Below are 20,663 nucleotides of genomic sequence, written 5' to 3' on the forward strand. Positions count from 1 at the left end.
TGTTGATACCATTGAACTGTAAACTTGCCAATTCATCTCCGGTGAAAACAAGCCTCATGCGATATCTGATTATTATTTTTATAGAACATTTGCCTTTCAAAACACTACTTTACTATAAAATAATTTTCCAAATATTTGCAATACAGCTAATTTATTCAGAAATTATTGTCCTTATAAAGAAATATTTTAATTACAAAAATATACGTCAACTGTCAAATGCAAATGTACCTATATCAAGAAAATTAATAGTCATAAGTAATTACCACTCGAAGGGATCATAAATCATAAGGAAAGTAATGTTCGTCCCAAAGAAGACATCAAGCGTGGAATTCTCGATAGGATATAATGTAGGAGTGCGGTGAATCAAAATAACGCATTCGGGCCGTATCATGTCGAGATCGAGGCCGTCGACCTTCTTACTGCACCCTCCTGTATCCCGTGACATTCGTTTTAAAAAGCACAGAAAAAAATCATTCTTTCTTTCGTACATTTTTGGTATTTGAAGTTTTAATTGAATTAATTTAATAATTAGGCACAAAATTAAAACAACGTAAAACGGAAAAAGCACCACGAAGTTTCTTCATCGTATAAGGAGCACAATATGAACGAGCGTTGCTTTGTTTGATAGCTATGTTAATTTTACAATATACACAATAGTAGCCTTTTGTGTGCCTACGCTCGAAGTGAGCTATCAACGGGTACATGTTAATTTAGTCCACATTCGAACCGAAGTTTGTACTTAGACTATGTGATGAACGAGTCTGATTTTTGCTCTTGTGCGTTCAATATGGAATAAAAGGTACTTATAGTGGTCATTTTAATATAGGTTTAATTAATAATTGATATTGTTGTATGTACGATTACAATGAAATGTTAAATGAATGTAATGTAAAATTGTTACAAAGCAGATTGGCTAATACGTTTGGGACATGTCGGCTTCTATAGCCTCAATAATCCATCAATAAAACTTTTAATTCAATATCGTCTTCAGCAACTATTGATACATAGGTTAAACAGACATATCTATTGCTTAACAATTAAATGGCAAGCGTACAAAATACGCATCATTACACATTAACAAAACAAAATCGTTTGAAGATATTCGTTTGAGTGACGGCACATCAAATCGGTTATGTAATGATTACTTTAACAATAGAGCGAGTCAATCAAGCGTTGGAGACGATTTTAAATAAGTCCAAGGGAGAAAGCACTTCGCCTCGGGTTTTAGGTGACGTGGAGGATGATTGTAGAAGATTACAGTGTATAGTCCGTAAATTGAGGTGGCTGAGACCGTGGCCCCAGACCCGGGTCACTAATGTTGTAACAACACTGATGAAGCGCGTATTCATGGACCTTACTCGCTTCGTTAGATAAACGATCGGATGTATCAATTTGCTGCAAGCGCTAAGCTGATCTGTGATTATGTAATAATTTATAATAATATTTTAAAATCGGTTACATACTGCGATCGTAACTACTTATTACGTGACTATTAACGATGTATATTAAAAATGTCAACGTTTATGGTTTTTTTTTTTCTGGTTATGCAATAATCGTATTACTTAGATGAAAATAATTTATCTCCCGAAACCCGAATGAGCTAAGAACAAAATCCCAATACCGTTAAAATTTTTGAGCGGATTTGTGTCAACTCGTGATACATTGGTTCGATACCCCGGAATAAAATTTATTGTTTGTCAGAGTAAATTTTAAACATATTATAATGAAAGGAATTTAAAGAAGATGTTAAGCTGCTAATAATGAAGGTATCGCACAATATATTTAAAATGTAAAACATGTAATTGGGAAAAGAATGCTTTAATTTTACGATCTTAACGATTCCTAAGTATACGATACTGTATTAATAAATAATTCAAGATTTGTTAAATTTATTAGAAACGATGAAAATGAGTGAGAAGTCACCAAGAAGCAGTAAAACGGCAGTAAATTATTGGTAACCCACCGTTTCCCGCTTTCACCTTGCGCAACATCGTTTTTCAATGATTTACTTTACATCACCGACCAACAAATACATACATATGTGGTAATTCAAGAGAATTAAACCTGCTCATTTTTATCCTAAATTACTTTTATACAATGTTTATTTAGTAATAAAAGTGTCCACAGTTAAAATAAGTAGATTTTACAAGCACTTCTTGAACATATCGTCACTAAGCATTTTAACCTAAGCTCTTTGAAGATCTGCTTACTGAAAATTTTAGTAGCAATCATGGCCTTTTTTTTTTAATTATCGATATAAGTAATATTAAAATATAAATGTATGAAACGAGATTAATTAGGTAATTTTACGGTTAATATTTTATGTATATTGGTTGTAAAACTTATAATCATGTAATTTTAATAGCTATTACACATGAAATAAGTAGGTTACACAAAACGAAAAGCCCAAAAATTATTGATAAGGAAATTCATTCTACATGTTGCATATAACATCTATTGTCCCACTTTTCATTGTTACGTAAAAAATTTATCGCATAAATGTATTCACATTAGACGCATGTGATAAATGTGGATGTCGACGGCTACTACGTTGCGTGTAGGAAGAATGAGTGGTCAATAATATTTCGAAACAAAACATTTTTACTTCATTGAAGTTTTTAGTTACGTAAATTTTATTTATTCTAGTGAGACCCAAGATCTTCACGTGAAGATCAAATGATATTTTGTGACTACTTGTTTGTGTTGGTAATGATACTTAAGTACGTACAAGTACATAAGTAGGTATAAGACATATATATACTAGCTGACCCAGCAAACGTTGTTTTGCTATATATATTATGACAATTTAGAGTTGTATGTATTTTTCAACACCAAATCATAATAAAATAAAGAATAAAAAAATTATCTAAAAATTAAAAAAATTGGGATGGACTACCCTTAACATTTAGGGGGATGAAAAATAGATGTTGTTCGATTCTCAGACCTACCCAATATGCACACAAAATTTCATGAGAATCGGTCAAGCCGTTTCAGAGGAGTTTAACTACAAACACCGCGACACGAGAATTTTATATATTAGAAGATATATACCATATATGTGTGTATATACATACTTAGATATACTTAAACTATAAGTACATTATCTACTAAAAGTATTTGACGCGAATTTAGCTAACAAAGTCATATAACATATTATACAATCGAAGTATTTTTTTTAAACCGGCTAATATTAACCAAAACAAATTAACGTTATAGATAATCAAACATAATTCAACATTATATAGTAAATATTAGTTTTTTTTTAATCTGTTACTACATTCAAAACTAAGTGGGTATCAAATAAATTTAAAAAAAAAGTCAAAGACAAGTTGTAACGAAATCAACTGAAAATGACAAGGTCTTCGCCTCGAATTTACAACCATTTAGTTCGTTTTAATTATAATAACGGTCTATTTAACGACTAAACCTGTTTCCATTCAAGTCGAACGTACTAAGCGTGATCTTGACTATATGTTGCAACTTTGTTATAACTTTCCTGGAAATTCGTCCGATTACCTAATTGCTCTAAAATAAACACGTTTCAGAGAAAACCCATTTACTAGTTTGTGGGCAGCAGTTGAAAGACAGGTGTAGAATAATGTTGTATGATACAATAAAAATACATCAAGTTGAACAAATGCCAGTTTCTTTTTTCGTAATATCTATTATCCAGGTGCAAATAAAATTAGTAACAAGGTCGCACTAGTTTAGTTAAAACAAGATGTTGTTGTTATAAATGGACGTGTTAACAACGAGATAACAATTGCACCTTTAGGAGTAAATACTCATATGATAATTTGTTATTTCAAACACTTAAAAATAAACAAAGCGTAATTTAAGTCAGATCATCTGGAAATTGTTTCGTAGGGTAGCGAACGCAGTGTCCGTGGTTCCCGGAACATGAACAAACCATTGAACACAATGAACTTTATGAAAATAAATAGATCAATCTTATTATTATAGGAATACTAGCGACCCGCTCCGGCTTCGCACGGATATAAAATATAATTATAGCCTATGTCATTCACTGAAAAAATGATTAAAATCGATCCAGTAGTTTTCATTTATTCATTACTGCCCGTGGCCCGCACGCGTTAACTTAGAGTAAAAGCCGGCCGGAACCGCCGCAAACGCTACGTACCGCGATTTTTAAATCTGTAATATCTTCGAAAATATTCATTTAAATCATATGCTGTAAAGGGCCATATAGATCTATATTAAATAAAAAATATATTTAAGGTATTTAATTGGATAAGGATTAATGCTGTATTGGTTAAAATCGCTTCGAAAATTAGCCATTATTTGTCGTAAAAAGTAAATGACAAAAAATGTTATTGTGGGATATCCATAAGAGATAGGTATATACCATCGCGGAGTTTTCTGTAGACCTTTTCAATGTGTACAATACTTAGTACATTATTTTGATAAATCTCGTAGGGTTCAGCCTGCGTTTGCAATTTAAGCGAAAAAAAAATAATTATTTACGACGTAACATTAGAAAACTTAAGAATAACAGTATTTCTCCACTATTTAATGGATGTTATTATACATATAAACGTTCCTCTTGAATCAATCTATCTATTAAAAAGAACCGCATCAAAATCCGTTGCGTAGTTTTAAAGATTTAAGCGTACATACATGTGCAGGGACAGAGAAAGCGACTTTGTTTTATACTATGTAGTGAAGAACGATAATAGAAGTAAACACATTTAGTTGAACTGAATTTTGTTGGGCGCACCGTGAAGAGTGACACCCACAAAATTAGTCCGCTTTGTATGGATACGTTATTACGTCATTAGACTTTGAGGCTATTTTTTGTTACTTCCCCGTTTTTATGTTAATATTACCAGACACGAATTATATGTAGAATTAAATAGATTATAATGAGACGTTCTAAGAAATATCATAATTGTAGATCTGCTATTACAAAATGCGTGTTGGATTAAAATTTACTATGAATAATCAATAAATTTGTATAAAAAATCTAGTTTTATTTTTACTATGTCAAGTACATGGCCTAAAATTAGGGCAACATTTAAATTTTTAGCTTATGTTCATACATTCAATTGACAGAATTTAAACTAAAGTACCCGCAGTAATCAACAATTCAATTTAGGCGTCAAATTAAAGACAATTTAGTTTATTTTATCAATTCATCTTGTTTGATCACCTTAGTTAGCTTTTTGTGACTCACAAGGTTACAATAAAGCATTGATAATTGCCATAAGAATGAGTTTATGCATAATATGTGTATATATATATGTACATTAACATACATTAAAAACCACAAGTAAGTCATATAAGCGTTGATATGCTGTACGCATATATAACGACTTTAGTACTACATAGCTGGTATAAATACCTTTATGTATCTACTCGTATACATTCTTTGTAAGAATGGAGATCCAAGTAAAGTTGTAGAATATTTATGTCATTTTCTGTTAAAATATATATTTATAATTTTAGTGAGGTTTTAAAATTATTTTCTTAGTAGTTTGCAATAGAGTATTCTCATTAAAATCTCAAAACTCAAGTCAAAATATAACAAAAAAGTATATATTATTCATTTGGTCACGTACATAGTTTTACATTTCAACATCCTTACTGGTGCTTCGGGATAACTTAAAGGAAACCAGACTTTTGTTAAGTCCTTTTCAGTAGTTTTTGAATTGAAAACAATTTCTAGAATCAAAAGAGTTCACAGAAAATATAAAGAAGCCACCGCTGGATATCAATTAATGACTTTGAAACGTGATTAAACAAATTCAAATGTCTGAATACATCATGTCCTGACGTATAAAGAGTAACAAAAGAAAAAATATCCCATATACTTTTTAACCGACTTTAAAAAATAAGGATGTTGCTCAATATATATATATATATATATATATATATATATATATATATATATATATATGTTCGGGGATAACTTCGTCATTTATGAACTGATTTTGATAATTTCTTTTTTGTTGGAAAGGAAATATCCCAAGAGTGATACCATGATAAGGAAACCAGGATCTGATAATCGAATCCTAGAGAAATCGAAGGGAACCCTCGAAAATCTTAGCGACGACTACAAGACGAGACTAGTGGGTTTGTTAATTTTTTTCGTCACCTTACGTTGTATTTGACGTATAATTGAAGTCTGTTTTTTTCGTGTTTACTTGAAACACAATTACTGCTGCATACATTTTAAAAGATTAACAATTATGTGATGGAAAAATATTAATCTTGTTAACAAGATAATCAAAGAAATAATTTGAGAATACTTATTACTTTTAAATAACCACACGTACAATATTGATCATTTATGTTTTCACGGCTAATAATTTGTCACATTTACAGTAATATATAACATTAAAATCAAGAGGACATGTGAAGTGTGATTCCATCGAGAAGCGAGATATTGCTATGATTCAGCTTGGTATCGTGCGTTTTCAGTAACGTTACTTCCTACGTGATTTCATTATATTTTTGCGTTGTGTGGGAACCGATTGAGATGCACAATGATGGCGAGTCTATTAGAACTCGTCGATCGAGAATGCATCGAGAAACGGTGTTCCGTGAACGCAGAACAATGGTTGGTAATTTTGCAATGTCTTCTTATTACTTGCCACGCATGCACATGACGCAAGCTCGAACGTACACATTATTGCCATGTCCCTGCTCCTAAGCTCATTATTCATACACAGCTAGGCAATTTTAAATATAATCTTGTACGCATTTGAATTCGCTAAATGTCTATATTGTTTTAACAGACCTCCCATTTAAATATAATGGATGTTATATTAATAAACAAAAGTTGTACTGGCTCATCGAAGCATATTGTTTGGGTTAAATGGCCATAAAGCTTACAATTTAAATTGTAATAAAACCCTTCGAAATATTTATGACTTTAGAATTAACGCCCTAAGAAGTTTCAATAATTAAAAATTAATGCCGGCCCATAAATTAAATTTATAAGGATAAAATATAAAGGCTTCCTGTTATTAAAAATCAATATCGAAAGTAATTAAAACCCTCTGCCAACTAGGATAGGACGTCGTTAGTCGTAACAGTCGCCGTTTATAAGAACAATTTATTGCTTAAGATTATTATAGGGACTGAGCTTTATTTTAATATTAGAGATATACTTATATCTAACTATTTTTTGTCATATTAGACAATTGTCATACAGATTGATTGCAATATTGGTTCAGTCTTTTAGCTATTTACATTTAAATTATGTACTTAATATTCTAATAGACAGGAGACAGAAATTTATAAAAGTAAATACCTATTCTAATATATAAAATTCTCGTGTCAGTTAAACTCCTCCGAAACGGCTTGACCGATTCTCATGAAATTTTGTGTGCATATTGGGTAGGTCTGAGAATCGAACAACATCTATTTTTTATCCCCCTAAATGTTAAGGGGCCACTCCAGGGTTAGTCCATCCCATTTTTTTTAATTTTTAGATAAATTATTTATTCTTTATTTTATTATGATTTAGCGTTGAAAACTACATACAACCCTAAATTTTCACCATTCAACCACCAACTCCTATTTTTAAATAGCGTTTAGAGGCAAGACAACGTTTCCCGAGTCAGCTAGTAAATCTATAAATTTGAATAATGATTACAATTATTGTATCTTCTAATTAGTGTTCTATCACAAGAAATACTTATATTTTTCGTGTAGTGTCATTTTACTACCGTCAATGCTGTATATATATTATAGTACCTGGGTGACCGAGCTTAGCTGGGTATTTTTAGTAAATCGTGTTTTTTTGGAAATCATATTTAAATACGAATTACATATTGATAAAATATGAATAATCCTTTCTGATTTTACCGATAATAATAAAAAATATAAATAAATATAAAAAATCAAAAAGAAAATAAATAATAATCATCGACCTGGAGACATGGGAATTTGAACCGCGGTCTTTTCAGTCGTTTCCGACTGGTCGATTTCCCACCAGAGCTATTACAATTTTATTGACAGTTGCGAAATTTACCTTCGTATTCTAACTATATTGTAGCCATTTTTTCATTGCCTAAAAACAGGGATAAAACAGGGATAAATTTTTCTAAAAATTAATCCTAGCTAGATGAATTTATCGCCCTCGATACCTCCTAAATACTAAATTTCATGAAAATTTTGGAGCCGTTTCCGAGATTCAGATATACTTCATACATAGATAATGAAACTGTATGTTGAATCTTAAAACTAAATATAAATCTACTTAAACAGTGTGCCGATCTTAGGTAGGTGTTTAGTGTTAAATAATAATTAATGCAGTCACGGGTCCAATACTAAAACAGCACATTAATTGCAAGAATTATTTCACGATAAACTTGCAAAGAAACAATTTATTAATGCTTTTCTATCTCTAGTTTTTCGTGTTATTGTTAATCATTTGCTAACAGATTGATTATAGTATGAAAACTTTATTAGCTAGAAACTTCAAAAAAGGCAAGGAAAAACTACGAGTTTCAAGAAAATTGTCCTTTTTGTTATCAATGACAAATTTAATGTTATACTCATATACGCCGAGTTGCACGAAACAAAATTAAAATTTTAGTAGCGATTAAACTAATTTAATCACAAGAATTTCACAAAATTCTTGCGATGAAATTAGTTTAATCACTACTTAAATTTTAATTTCTTTTCGTGCAACTCGGCGATAGTCATGTAAATGTTTTATATTTATAAAATACATAATTATAACGTAAAACTTGTAAATGATGGACCATTACAATTAGACAATTAGGTTACGATAGATCTGGTTCGAAGTAATTATAAAGGAATTACGAAAGCGAAACCAATCAATCGAATCTTCTGATTCGAAGCGAGACTACAATTATGTAACGTGTATAGTTAAAACAAAATGTGGTAAAACATGCAGCCCTACTATGATTCCATTTTGCCCCCGGAGTATTCGACGGTCCGATCATTAGGCAATTACGATGTCCGAAGTCAGGTAAAAAGAGGATGCTATGTTTATATTCTAGAGGCGCCTTGTTATTGTAAACTACATTATTTTAAAACGAACGTATCCCTACACATTGAAGTTCGCTAATATACTCTATATTTGACTCAATGACTAAGAATGTTGTTGATTTCGTATTTTTTTTTTTTTTTTTTTTTGTTATGTACAACTTAATTAACCGTCATAACTCTTAGTTATCACAGCTTTATTTGAGAGGAGTCAAATGATGCCAAATCTCTGTAACAATAGATGTTTGTTTTCTTAACTGCAGGTAATGCGAGCAAAGCATTTTACACTTCGACGTTAGTACCTTCACCACATTATCTCGGGAATTTGAAGCCGAGGTGTTCAATTTTATTAGAAGAGATCATGATGATCATAACCATATCATTAAAACACAATAAGGCTATAATAACACATCCAGTATGCAGGCGGTCTTTAATAATACATTTCTTTGAATTTGAAATAATAAGTCGCATTATGAATTTATATTAGTAAATAATACGAGGTAAATGTATATTTCTGTTATTTGCTAATTATCTGATATTTCTTCTTTATAACAACTGAACATGATCAGAAGATGCCTGTAAATGACTCACTGATGAGTAAATAATTTTTGCCTGATTTAGGGGAAGAGTAGAGCTGAATCCACTAATAAGTCCGAAAAATAACGACTACTTATATTTTATATTAGTAGTGGTAAGCAGTTGTACTTATATTTTATATAAGTAGTAGTAAGTAGTTGTACTATATTTTATATAAGTAGTCGTTATTATATAGCTTATAAGCTCAAATAGTAAACAACCTTTGGAAACAGAAGGTTACATACAAGGTGGACATGATTCATTTACGGAAATTAATTAATTAAGTTTAAGTAACGAAAAAAATTTACTCAAGCACTCTTGCAAAAAAAAGTTAAAAGTAAAATATCTAAAAAATACACTACTCAAAAAACATTTAAAATATTCAATATTTGATGGATAAATGGACAAACATTTATTTTAAATTAAGAAAAAAAAAATATTTGAAATAATAAATTAATTAATTAATAAAAACTCACATGCATCATATGTTTCAAACACGAAGGTAGTCCAAATAAACTCACTAACACAACATCGTAACGTGGGTCAATATCTAGGGACGCTTGTTTACACCGGTCAAAAGTTCCGTATGAGAATTCACAGTCGTGCGTCTGCACGCGTCGCGCGATCAGGACTGAAGCCGAACGCCGAGGGACTAGCGCGCGCGCACGTTCGAAGTACTTTGAAGTATGCTCCTGCATGTGCAACTGGCTACCATAACAATAGTACTAATAAACGACTATTATAAATATTTTAGATCATTTAAACCTATTTTTAAAACAGATGCAGTTCGATTTTATTACTAGTTCTTGTTACATAAAAAATATACAGGTCCACATTTGCCAGCGTGTTGGCCTTGTCATTTTAGTTTTTTGTATAAATGTATACTCGTCCTGACGAAGATAGATCTTTTATTTATAGGATCTTTTTTACAGTTGTACTAATTTTTAATAAATGTTTTTAGTTGCTAAGGCTTTTATGTATTATATCAATCATTATCTTTACTTTTCATACAAAACAATGTTGCATAAAATACATTATATTTGTACGAGCGTATTAGAACGTTTCTGTTTGATAATTTACAGATAAAAACATAAATTACTAATATAATTTTGTACGTATAAACATGGACTAATTATAACATAAACTTCCATACGTTGACTGAGAAATATAATGACAGAATCTATTTTACTTTTAATCGACCTCCTCTCAGTTCGTAATGACAACACCCACATAAATCATTGTTGTAATATATCACTAGAGTAATAAACGTAAGAGGCATTATTTATAACGAAAGCTTCGTGAGTGGAGATTGCGGCGGGCGGGCGGTTGGTTGGCACGCGCAATACGATTCAGGGCGGTCACACGCAAAAACAGCGGATATATAATTCCTTTTATTAAAATAATTGCTATTTCTTGCTATTCAAAATTTAACGTTTTTTTCTAATATATATAATTATATACTAGCTGACCCGGCAATCGTTGTCTTGCCGCTAAACGCTATTAAAAATAGGGGTTGATGGTAGAGGGTTGAAAATTTAGGGTTGTATGTATTTTTTAATGTTGTATCATAAAAAAATAGAAATTAAAAATTTTGTCTAAAAAATCAAAAAAAATTTTTTTGGGGTGAACTACCCCTAACATTTAGGGGGATGAAAAATAGATGTTGGCCGATTCTCATAGATACCGGATAAGCACAAAAAATATCATCAAAATCGGTCAAGCCGTTTCGGAGGAGTAACGAAAACTGTGACACGAGAATTTTATATATTAGATACCTTTATAATCATTTAAAGAAACACACATGAATATAGTTCATTAGCAATATTATTATCCAGTGTCCGTATGTGGAAGCCTAAACGGTACATAATGAGAAGTAGAGTATGTCGCACTACTTATCAATCAAAGCAACACGCTTATAATCATCACGACGCAGATATCTGATATGGATTATAGAACAATCGTTGCCAGATATTATTAGATAAGAAACTTGAAAATACTATTTTCACATCTACTCAATTAGAAATATCTTTATAAAACTCGTCGAAAGGATATACCGAGCTTTTAATTAATTTACATAATATTTGTGACCATAATCTCGCCACCAGTTGCTGTTGAAACTTCCGATCGCTTGCAACAGACTTCTAATAAGCACCGAGCACTTATTTGGTTGTCAACTATGTCAGTTGAATAACGATTTCATTGCATAATAAGCTTATAATAATACTATAATCCCATACGATGTCATAAACATTTGAAATATTAACGTATTAACATTGAAAACGACCAAAAGAACGATTATGTTTAACGCACCGTCATTTTAATTTTAATTATTATTAATAGGAGTGAGAAATATTTCTGATTTGATTTGTAAGCGCTTGTTTTAAATATACACCGAGGGACCTCTTCTTCGCCGTCGTAACCTAAATTCATTGACTCCGAGCTATGTCCGATTCAATTAAACCAGTTAAATTATATCATTGGCCGCTTTACGGCATTAATTCGATTATCAACCACACGACACGCTTCGTCGCAGAATACCACAACGCTTGATCTTTAGGGTGTGCTTTTATGACCTTTTAAATTAACTTGTCTAGGAGTTTGTTTTTAATTGAGTTTTCATTTTGATTTATTGTTAATACTATTAAAACTTTACATTTAAACGCAATTAATATTCATAATACTTCAACCTAATATCTCAGTTAACGATAAACAATCAAACTGAATAGAAAAAATATAATTGTGTTTGCTCGCAAACGAAAAAAAAACCGACTTCAATTACATCGACCAGTAATACAACGTAGATCGACGAAAAAATAGTCAAGCAACTACGCGTTATTAAAGATTACTCAAAAAGTAGTTATCAGATCTCAATAAAATTTATATGTGACCACATGATAAACATCAGCTTTCGATTAAATTAAAAATTATGAAAATCGGTACACCCAGTAAAAAGTTATTACGGATTTTCGAGAGTTTCCCTCGATTCCTCTGGGATCCCATCATCAGATCCTAGTTTCCTTATCACGGCACCAAACTAGGGATATCTCCTTTCCAACAAAAAAAGAATTATCAAAATCGGTACATCCAGTAGAAAATTATGCGGTATAATACAACGTAGGTCGACGAAAAAAGCGTCAAGTAAAAACACATTATTAGATATAACTCGAAAAGTAGTTGTTAGATCTCAAATAAATTTAAATGGGACCAATTGGCACACACCACCTTTCGATTAAAACAAAATTTGTCGAAATCGGTCCACACTGGCAAAAGTTCTGATGTAACATACATAAAAAAAAAAAAAAAAAAAAATACAGTCGAATTGAGAACCTCCTCCTTTTTTGGAAGTCGGTTAAAAAATGTAACAAGAATAACATATTTTGTCTAGGCGTCCACAGTTATAATTTTATGTAGCACTCAATAACACGTCATTTTATGTCATTAGATTTGTTTCTTCGGCTCATATTCTTCGTGCGTTTAGTTTCACAAACGTATATGAACTTAAACATGTGTCACAACCAAACTCATCGAACGAAGCCGGCGTTGTACTTATTGCGCTGAATCGACAATAGACTATTAATGCAAATTTGCAATATTATCATTTTACACCTGAACTTCCTATTGTAAGGCAACGCGACCGCGCACAACTAGCTGAGTGACTGATCTTTTTGGGTCACGGCGAAATACTCTCGACATTATTTTGGCTTATCCATTTGACAACATTGATACTGAAAATTTTATCAAGGTTTATTTAATAATATAAATAATGTCATTTTATTTTTAAAACAAAATTAGAGCACACTTTTTGTGATCAGATTTGTTAGATACTAGTGTTTATTGAATTATTGGAAATAATTATGAAAGTATATCGTTAAAATAAGGTATTGCCTAAAATATCCTAAATGTAAATATAATAAAAGTTACATAAAATATAATTAAACTATTTTTACTTTTTTTAAATTAAATAGAATATCTAATTAATAGTTGACAGCTCTTTTCAAAAGTGTATGAAAGTGAGAAATTCAAAAGTTTAGATTTGTAATTATATAACCCTGTGACATACAAACGGACTTACTACTCACATATTCATTTGCTTTTAAAATTGGAATCAAGTATAATTACGTAAAAGTAATTTATAGACGAATCTATAACTTACTACGGATATTTTGCTTCTCAAGGTTGATCGGTAAATTAAAATTTGAACTGTAGTCCACAATATTGAAAGCGTTCTTGTGAATATCTCAAGTTTCAACAGTGCAAGCAGTTGTTAGATATAATTAATTTGAGCTGTGAAATATCTCAGTTGTCACGATGATTAAGAAACGACACCGCGAAAATGTGAAAGAATAAAACTTTAGTAAAGAAATTCCGTCAACTGTTACATAAAAATTTACCAAAACCTTGAGCAATATTATAATAGATGTAGAAAAATTGAAAAAACGTAACGTAAAAAGTCACGCGTCAGAGCAACACTTATTATAAATGAGTGCAAGAAACTTTACAGGTACCGACAAAATAGGTCGGTAGGTCTGTTAAGGAGTCATTTGTGGAGATATTATCCAATTTTCACTCTATTATATGAATGGATCTACGTGGAAGTGCGTGATCTGAAGTGCTAACAGCTCACGCGATTCTTATTGAACCTACTGGTAATCTTTATATGTATTCTGTATCAGTACGAAACATAAAATATAAAAAATTGCTCTTTCATATTTAGGTATTTCTGTTCCTTTATCTGTTATACGTCAAACTAATATAATTTTTAAATTCAAAATGTATATATTTTTTTCGTCTCAAAAATAATATCTGATCTAAATATTTGATATACATAATTAATTTATCAACAATAACATATCTTTTAAATTACCTCTAAAAATTGTTATTTATATATAAGCTACATTAAGAGATATCAAGTATACATTAATTTGCATCCATCATTTTAGATCTGCGTGACCTGACATGTACTGTTTCGTATTATTGAAACACTTCTTTCGTCAATGGAATTTGCTATGCCTTAGAGTAAGTTACTTATATAAATCTTAGTAAAATGAAACCTTATTAAACGGTTTTTATTACAGTACAATTTTACTGTTATGATGTTTCGATAGGATTTAGTGTCATTGAAAAATTTATTTCAAGGTTTAATTGATTTTAGCGGTATAAACAAGAGAACGTTAAAACAGCACTCAATATTTACAACTATTAAGTTGTAAGAAACTTTTGTTATGTTCTAAATAGGTTATAAATACACTCTTGTCTTTCTTTAAATATAAAAGTATCGAAAAAAAAACAAGTCATGCTTTTTAATTTATTATACGTACTTACGTTCATGTAACAATCTTCGATATTTGTTCTACTAACCTTATTGTAGACATTTGTTTTGATTTTTTGTCTTAGGTAATTAAATTGGATAAGTTATTGTGCATTTATACGCGTATCAGCGGATGCCGTTGTATTAAGGTATCCTTTTATAAGTGGATTACTTTCACAACCAAACCGATTAACCGACTTTAATAAGATTTAATATCAAGATAGCTTAAGCATCGTTTAAAGATCACAAGTTACTAAGTAACCTCTTCAACCTTGAAATGAATTTAACAAAAAATGAATTAAAGATTCTTACGAAAAACAAGCTGGTTTACTGTTTTTTCGGCAAACTTTTTGATCCGATTTGTAGAGTAAGTGCGCCAATTATGGACCACCATAAGGATTTTGTGTAATAAAACTCAGAATTATAAAGATTAATCAGCCTTATATATTTTGGATGGTTCGATAATTATTTGGTATCAAAAACAATTGTTAGAATTCTTAAAGAACATGAACATCTTAAAAATAATCAACATTTTCTAAAATATGTCATTATTGTGCATTAGCAAAAAGTGTACAAAATATGGACCACGTGGTTTTAAATATGGACCATAGTCAATTTGGTTCAAAATTATTGAAAAAAAAGGCGATGTGCCCGAGGCGTGTTGCCCAAAATTAAATCAGTCAATTAATAAGATTAAACTAATTGCTAGTACACAATTCACATACAAAAAAATCAACCTTATCTTCTATGCCAGCACATTCTTCATGAGCCCACTCCCTACATGATGCACATTGGATCCATATCTCTCCATGAACGTCTTCAGAAAAACAGCCCATTACAATACAAACATTTACCATTTTGATTTTGGGAACGATCAGGACTTTCGTCGGTACTATCATTGACTGAAAAAATGCTCGAACCATTGAGTATCAATAGATCAAGTTGTATCCATCCGGATGAATGACAAGCATGGATGGCACCAAGTGGAGCACCTTTCATCAGTAGTGGATTGTCCTATTTCCTCGGGAATATCATCATCGGCGGGACAAATGTGCCACCTGCACTCATAAATATCACACAAGTGATCGATGATCCACGTTCTGCTGACGTTACGGTTCCTATTTGGTTTTTGCCCTTGAGAGCTAGTATCTCCGGCATTTAGATGGCACCACTGAAATCCCAGTTTCATCCACGTTATAAACATTGGTTGCAGGATACTGGATTTGATCAAAAGAGCTCTCCAACAAGTCAAAAAATTCGTTTACATTTTCTTTGTTAAATCCTTTCATTCTAGCGATTGATGTGTCTGTTGGACGGTGAAAGGATAGGTCCTAACCTATCCTTTCGCCGTCCAACAGAAAAATAGGTTAGGATGGCGCTTGAGGAATAACCTCAACCATGATCTTCCCCGCAGATTCATTATTCTGTAAAAACGTGTGCTTTAAATTATTCTGTTCCGCTAGCTGGTAAGCCAAAGATCTGATGTCGCTGCGCGTAAGACCAAATCCAGATTTTTCAATTTCTAGGATATAATCACATAATTCAGCTTCCAATTCACTCGGCAAAGTTGATTTTCTTCCAAGTTTATGATTCGTAACGTCGCTAAGTGATTGGTCTTCCATTTTCGATAAGCGTATAAGCGTAGTTTTGGGCACTCCGTATGTTTTAGATGCTTTTAAATAACCCATTTGCTTATCTCGCATAGCTTTAATTGCATTAGCCATTGCATCTTTATCCCATGTTTGTCTGGTCTTTTTTTTTGGTTGTAGAATTTGTAGATGCCATCCTAAAACAATCAAATTAAAACATAAGTGAGTGTTTGTAATATGGACCACTAAACCATATTCAAAACATGCCGGTGGTCCATATTATAATACACATACATTTCTAGGTTGATATTGTTGCTAAAAAAAATATTTAAACTATTGGATATATCAACATATTATGAATAATTGTAAAATAACTCACCTTTCCCCTAGTTTAATCCACTTTCCTAAACAGTAATATTTGCTGAAATTATGACCTTACGAAGTTCAGTAAAAAATTACATCACACGATTATAAAAATGAAAAATGGCTGCCGTGAATGCGTTAGTGCTTTCTGACGACCGGCAAGCGACTAACGAGACGCGGGAGGGGTGGAACTTAGTGTGCGGAGACCGATAACTAAATACGACCGATAGTTTTTGAGAAATGTAGGTAGTCCATATTACGGAACTAGTCCATAATTGGCGCACTTACTCTATTGAATAAAAATAAGTAAGTAGGCTGTCTAATATTAATAAAAAAACAAGTGTGGCTTAGACCACACGACTTACTAAACTTACGAAACGTAACTCTCTCTCTATCTCTTTCTATCTTCACTAACTTGATCTACTACTTAAATTACTGATCTCTCTCAACTTCCATTCGCCTCGCCCGATCACACTTTTCGTAACGCTCTCGTCACGCATTCGCCAGCTTCCTCCCCAAGTCAAGCGTGAGTAAAGAAGTTTTACTTCAAAAAACAAGTAATATATTGTAAGACAAGTATTCGCCACTGCGTTCTTGTATCTGCACGGTATTGGATTCATATCCAAAACCTTGCAGGACCGGTAATCCGTATACATTCTCAGTCAAAGATACTGCAAAAAGGAATTCAAATTCATAAATCCGTAAATATATACAAAAATTCTTTTTATAATTTTATTTAAGGTAATAAAATGTACTTCGACGTGTTTACTAAAAATAATTCCGCTCAGTATTAACACCGCCACAACTCTCTGCTCTTAGGGTAATGACATCGCTTTCTCCAATAAATACCCATTACATGATTTGGAAACAAATATCGTTTAAAATGATCGAAATCAAAAGTTATGTGAGATTATAACTTTGACTTACTGCTACTACAAGATAACCAACATCCACACGAGACCGTCAAGGTTTTTCAACCAAAATTCATGTCTGTAAGCACTTCGGTATTCGTCAAGAAAGTATTGAATACAAATTAGGCAATAAAGAACATAGATAAATAAAATTTGATAGTGGAGGAGCTTTAGGCTTTTATAACACAGTTTATCCTCATTGCCATGCAGCGTGCTTGCGCAGACGCATTAGTCATGCGAGTGGGGTAACGTTGTCCGCAGCGGCACTATCGATTGTTTACAGACCTACACGTTTATTTGTTACTTGTCAAAGTCGACTGATAAAGCATTTGACACTATATATCTATCGAAATAAAAGTGAAGTTTGTGTGTAAGTAAAGTAAGAAACTGCAACCCGTGGCCACACGGACGACATCGATATGCCCATTTCAGGAGTTTAGTCACGAACACACGCACTCCAGCATGCCACTTTAGAAGGGGATATCGACGTTGACCGATGATTATGATGTTAGAATAACTTTGAATAGACTAATTAAGTCATGAATAACCAAGACGAATAAAAGTTTCCCGAAGATATTATTAATATGTCACAACTTCTATTGTTTACCATGTATTAGTATTTATTAGGTGTTTTACAACGTGATAGCGGCGGTGTGTCTTTATTAATCTCTTCCCTCTATTTTTCAAGCTCAAGGCAACGCGTACTAAATAATGATACAAACATGTCAAAAAAAGCACAAAGGCTGACAATATAATAAACACTAATTTGAATAAGAATTAAAAATTTGACTATATTGTTCAACTATATATTATTTTTGGCGTATGTGTTACTATTTCACAAGAATAAAGGTGCAGAACTAAATGTGTATATAAATTGATAATGTAATGCAGATATAGACAATATAATTGATAGATAGATATAGAGATTGAGCTTATTTCAAAATAAAATAATGTCCTACTCGTTGCCGTCGTTGTTGTACATCATCATACGTATGATCTTGATAGTCCACACAGGCGCATGACCTTCTACTGGATATTACTTAACTCCTTGGTGAATACTAAATTAGATTTCATTGTAAACAATACAATGGTCAATTTATTTATCGCATTTTATTAGGTTTTTTATTACCTTTTTCATCTAGTTTTCATGATTAAAACTACATAAAAAAAGTTGTCTGTCTGTCTATTTGTCTGTCTGTTTGTTCCGGCTAATCTCTGAAACGGCTGGACCGATTTTGACGGGACTTTCACTGGCCGATAGCTGATGTAATATGGAGTAACTAGGCTACTTTTATTTTAGAAATTTATTTATTTTATAACTCTGCGAACTGAACAATAACTTTTCTGTTAAATTCCACGCGGACGAAGTTGCGGGCACAGCTAGTATAAAAATATAATTGTGTTTGCTAGCAAACGAAAAAAACTAACTTCAATTACATCGGCAAGAAATGCGTACCGCACGTAAGTAGACGAAAAATATGAACAAACAAACTATATAGTCGTCTTCTCTGGGATTCAATCATCAGATCCTGGTTTCCTTATCATGGTATCAACCTTGGGATATCTCCTTTCCAACAAAAAGAATTATCAAAATCGGTTCATAAACGACGGAGTTGTCCCTAAACATACATAAAAAAATAGATGCGGTCGAATTGAGTAAGCTCCTCCTTTTTTGAAGTCGGCTAAAAAGTCGGCAGAATAAGTTGAAATGTCAAATAAAAATTAAACGTTATATATATATATATATATATATATATATATATATATATAACGTTTAATTATATATATATATATATATATATTAACGTTATATATATATATATATATATATATATTATTATTATTATTGAATCATTGAAATGAATGAATGAATGAGTATTTTATTGTTCCAGGTTTAAATTATTTTAATAATTATTAATTTTAAATATGAAGCATAATATTACTAGGCATTAAGATGTGTAGTACAAATCAGTTATCGGATTAAAAGATGATCGCTGGGATGCCTGATTAAGCTTGAAATATGAAATAACTATATCGAACTTCTTCGAAATGATAGTCATATTTCATACAGAAAGATTGCTGCAATCAATCCTATAATGGTATCTCTCAAAAAATGTTGGACGTCACTGGAAGATCCAGAAATAACGCCGCGGGCGCAAGAACGTCGTTTATCCGACCTATCTTCGTAACGTATGATGATTTCACGTTTGTTAATGAGCTGCATAAATCTCAGTGATTTCAAAAGCGATCACTTTCACTCTGTAACGAGCATAGGACGAAATCGAGATTGAAATGAATCGGTTTAATTTCACTGTGCATAGTATTATCGCAAGTGACAGCAGTATACGCTTTATATTCATAACGTTTTTATTATGTCATGCAATTTGAATGATTATATATGAGAACAAACATAGCCGACTAAACAAGATATACAATTTAAATCTAATTACAATTTAAAAATACGTTATTAATAAAACGAGTCATTTCGAACGATAGTTTTTAAATGCATAGGTAATTAATAAAAACGTGATCACGAAAGTTGTGAAATAAAAACCTCAATAACATATCGAGCGATAATAATGTTGATTGACTGTAGCAAATATTTTGTTTTTTAATTTATAATTTCGAATTTAATTTGCAATATTCGATTTCAAGTTTGGCGGCTTTTTAACCCACTTTATAAAAGAGCAAAGGGTCGATGTAACTTCGCGTGTTACGTAAGAACGTGTTGACATATAGCTCACAATCAGGCGAAATTTAATTGATCCCAATGTATTATATATTACTCTCATATCTTTATATTGGTTGAAAATAGAACGTTATAATAAGAAAGTAGATGGTATTACTCAATAGGTGTGTTGACATTATCATACGTTGAATTAAAAATACACAAGATAGAGATAAGAATATGATGAAGCGAAGTCGAGAGCTGAA

The 20,663-nt window shown here is 31.6% G+C and overlaps 1 protein-coding gene across 1 annotated transcript in view; it reads right to left on the reverse strand.

Annotated features, from left to right (window-relative positions):
• The window catches only part of LOC123660662, a 31,707-nt gene extending 15,984 nt beyond the window's left edge, over positions 1-15,723 (reverse strand). The window contains exons 1-2 of the mRNA XM_045595716.1: positions 15,604-15,723; positions 10,035-10,283 (exon numbers count right to left, since the gene is read on the reverse strand). Of these exons, the coding sequence (XP_045451672.1) occupies positions 10,035-10,283; positions 15,604-15,723 (369 nt within the window). The remainder of the gene's footprint in view (positions 1-10,034; positions 10,284-15,603) is intronic.
• Between the last annotated feature and the right edge of the window lie 4,940 nt (positions 15,724-20,663).

This window comes from Melitaea cinxia, chromosome 15 (assembly GCF_905220565.1).
Source record: "Melitaea cinxia chromosome 15, ilMelCinx1.1, whole genome shotgun sequence".
NCBI classification, from domain to species: Eukaryota; Metazoa; Arthropoda; class Insecta; order Lepidoptera; family Nymphalidae; genus Melitaea; species Melitaea cinxia.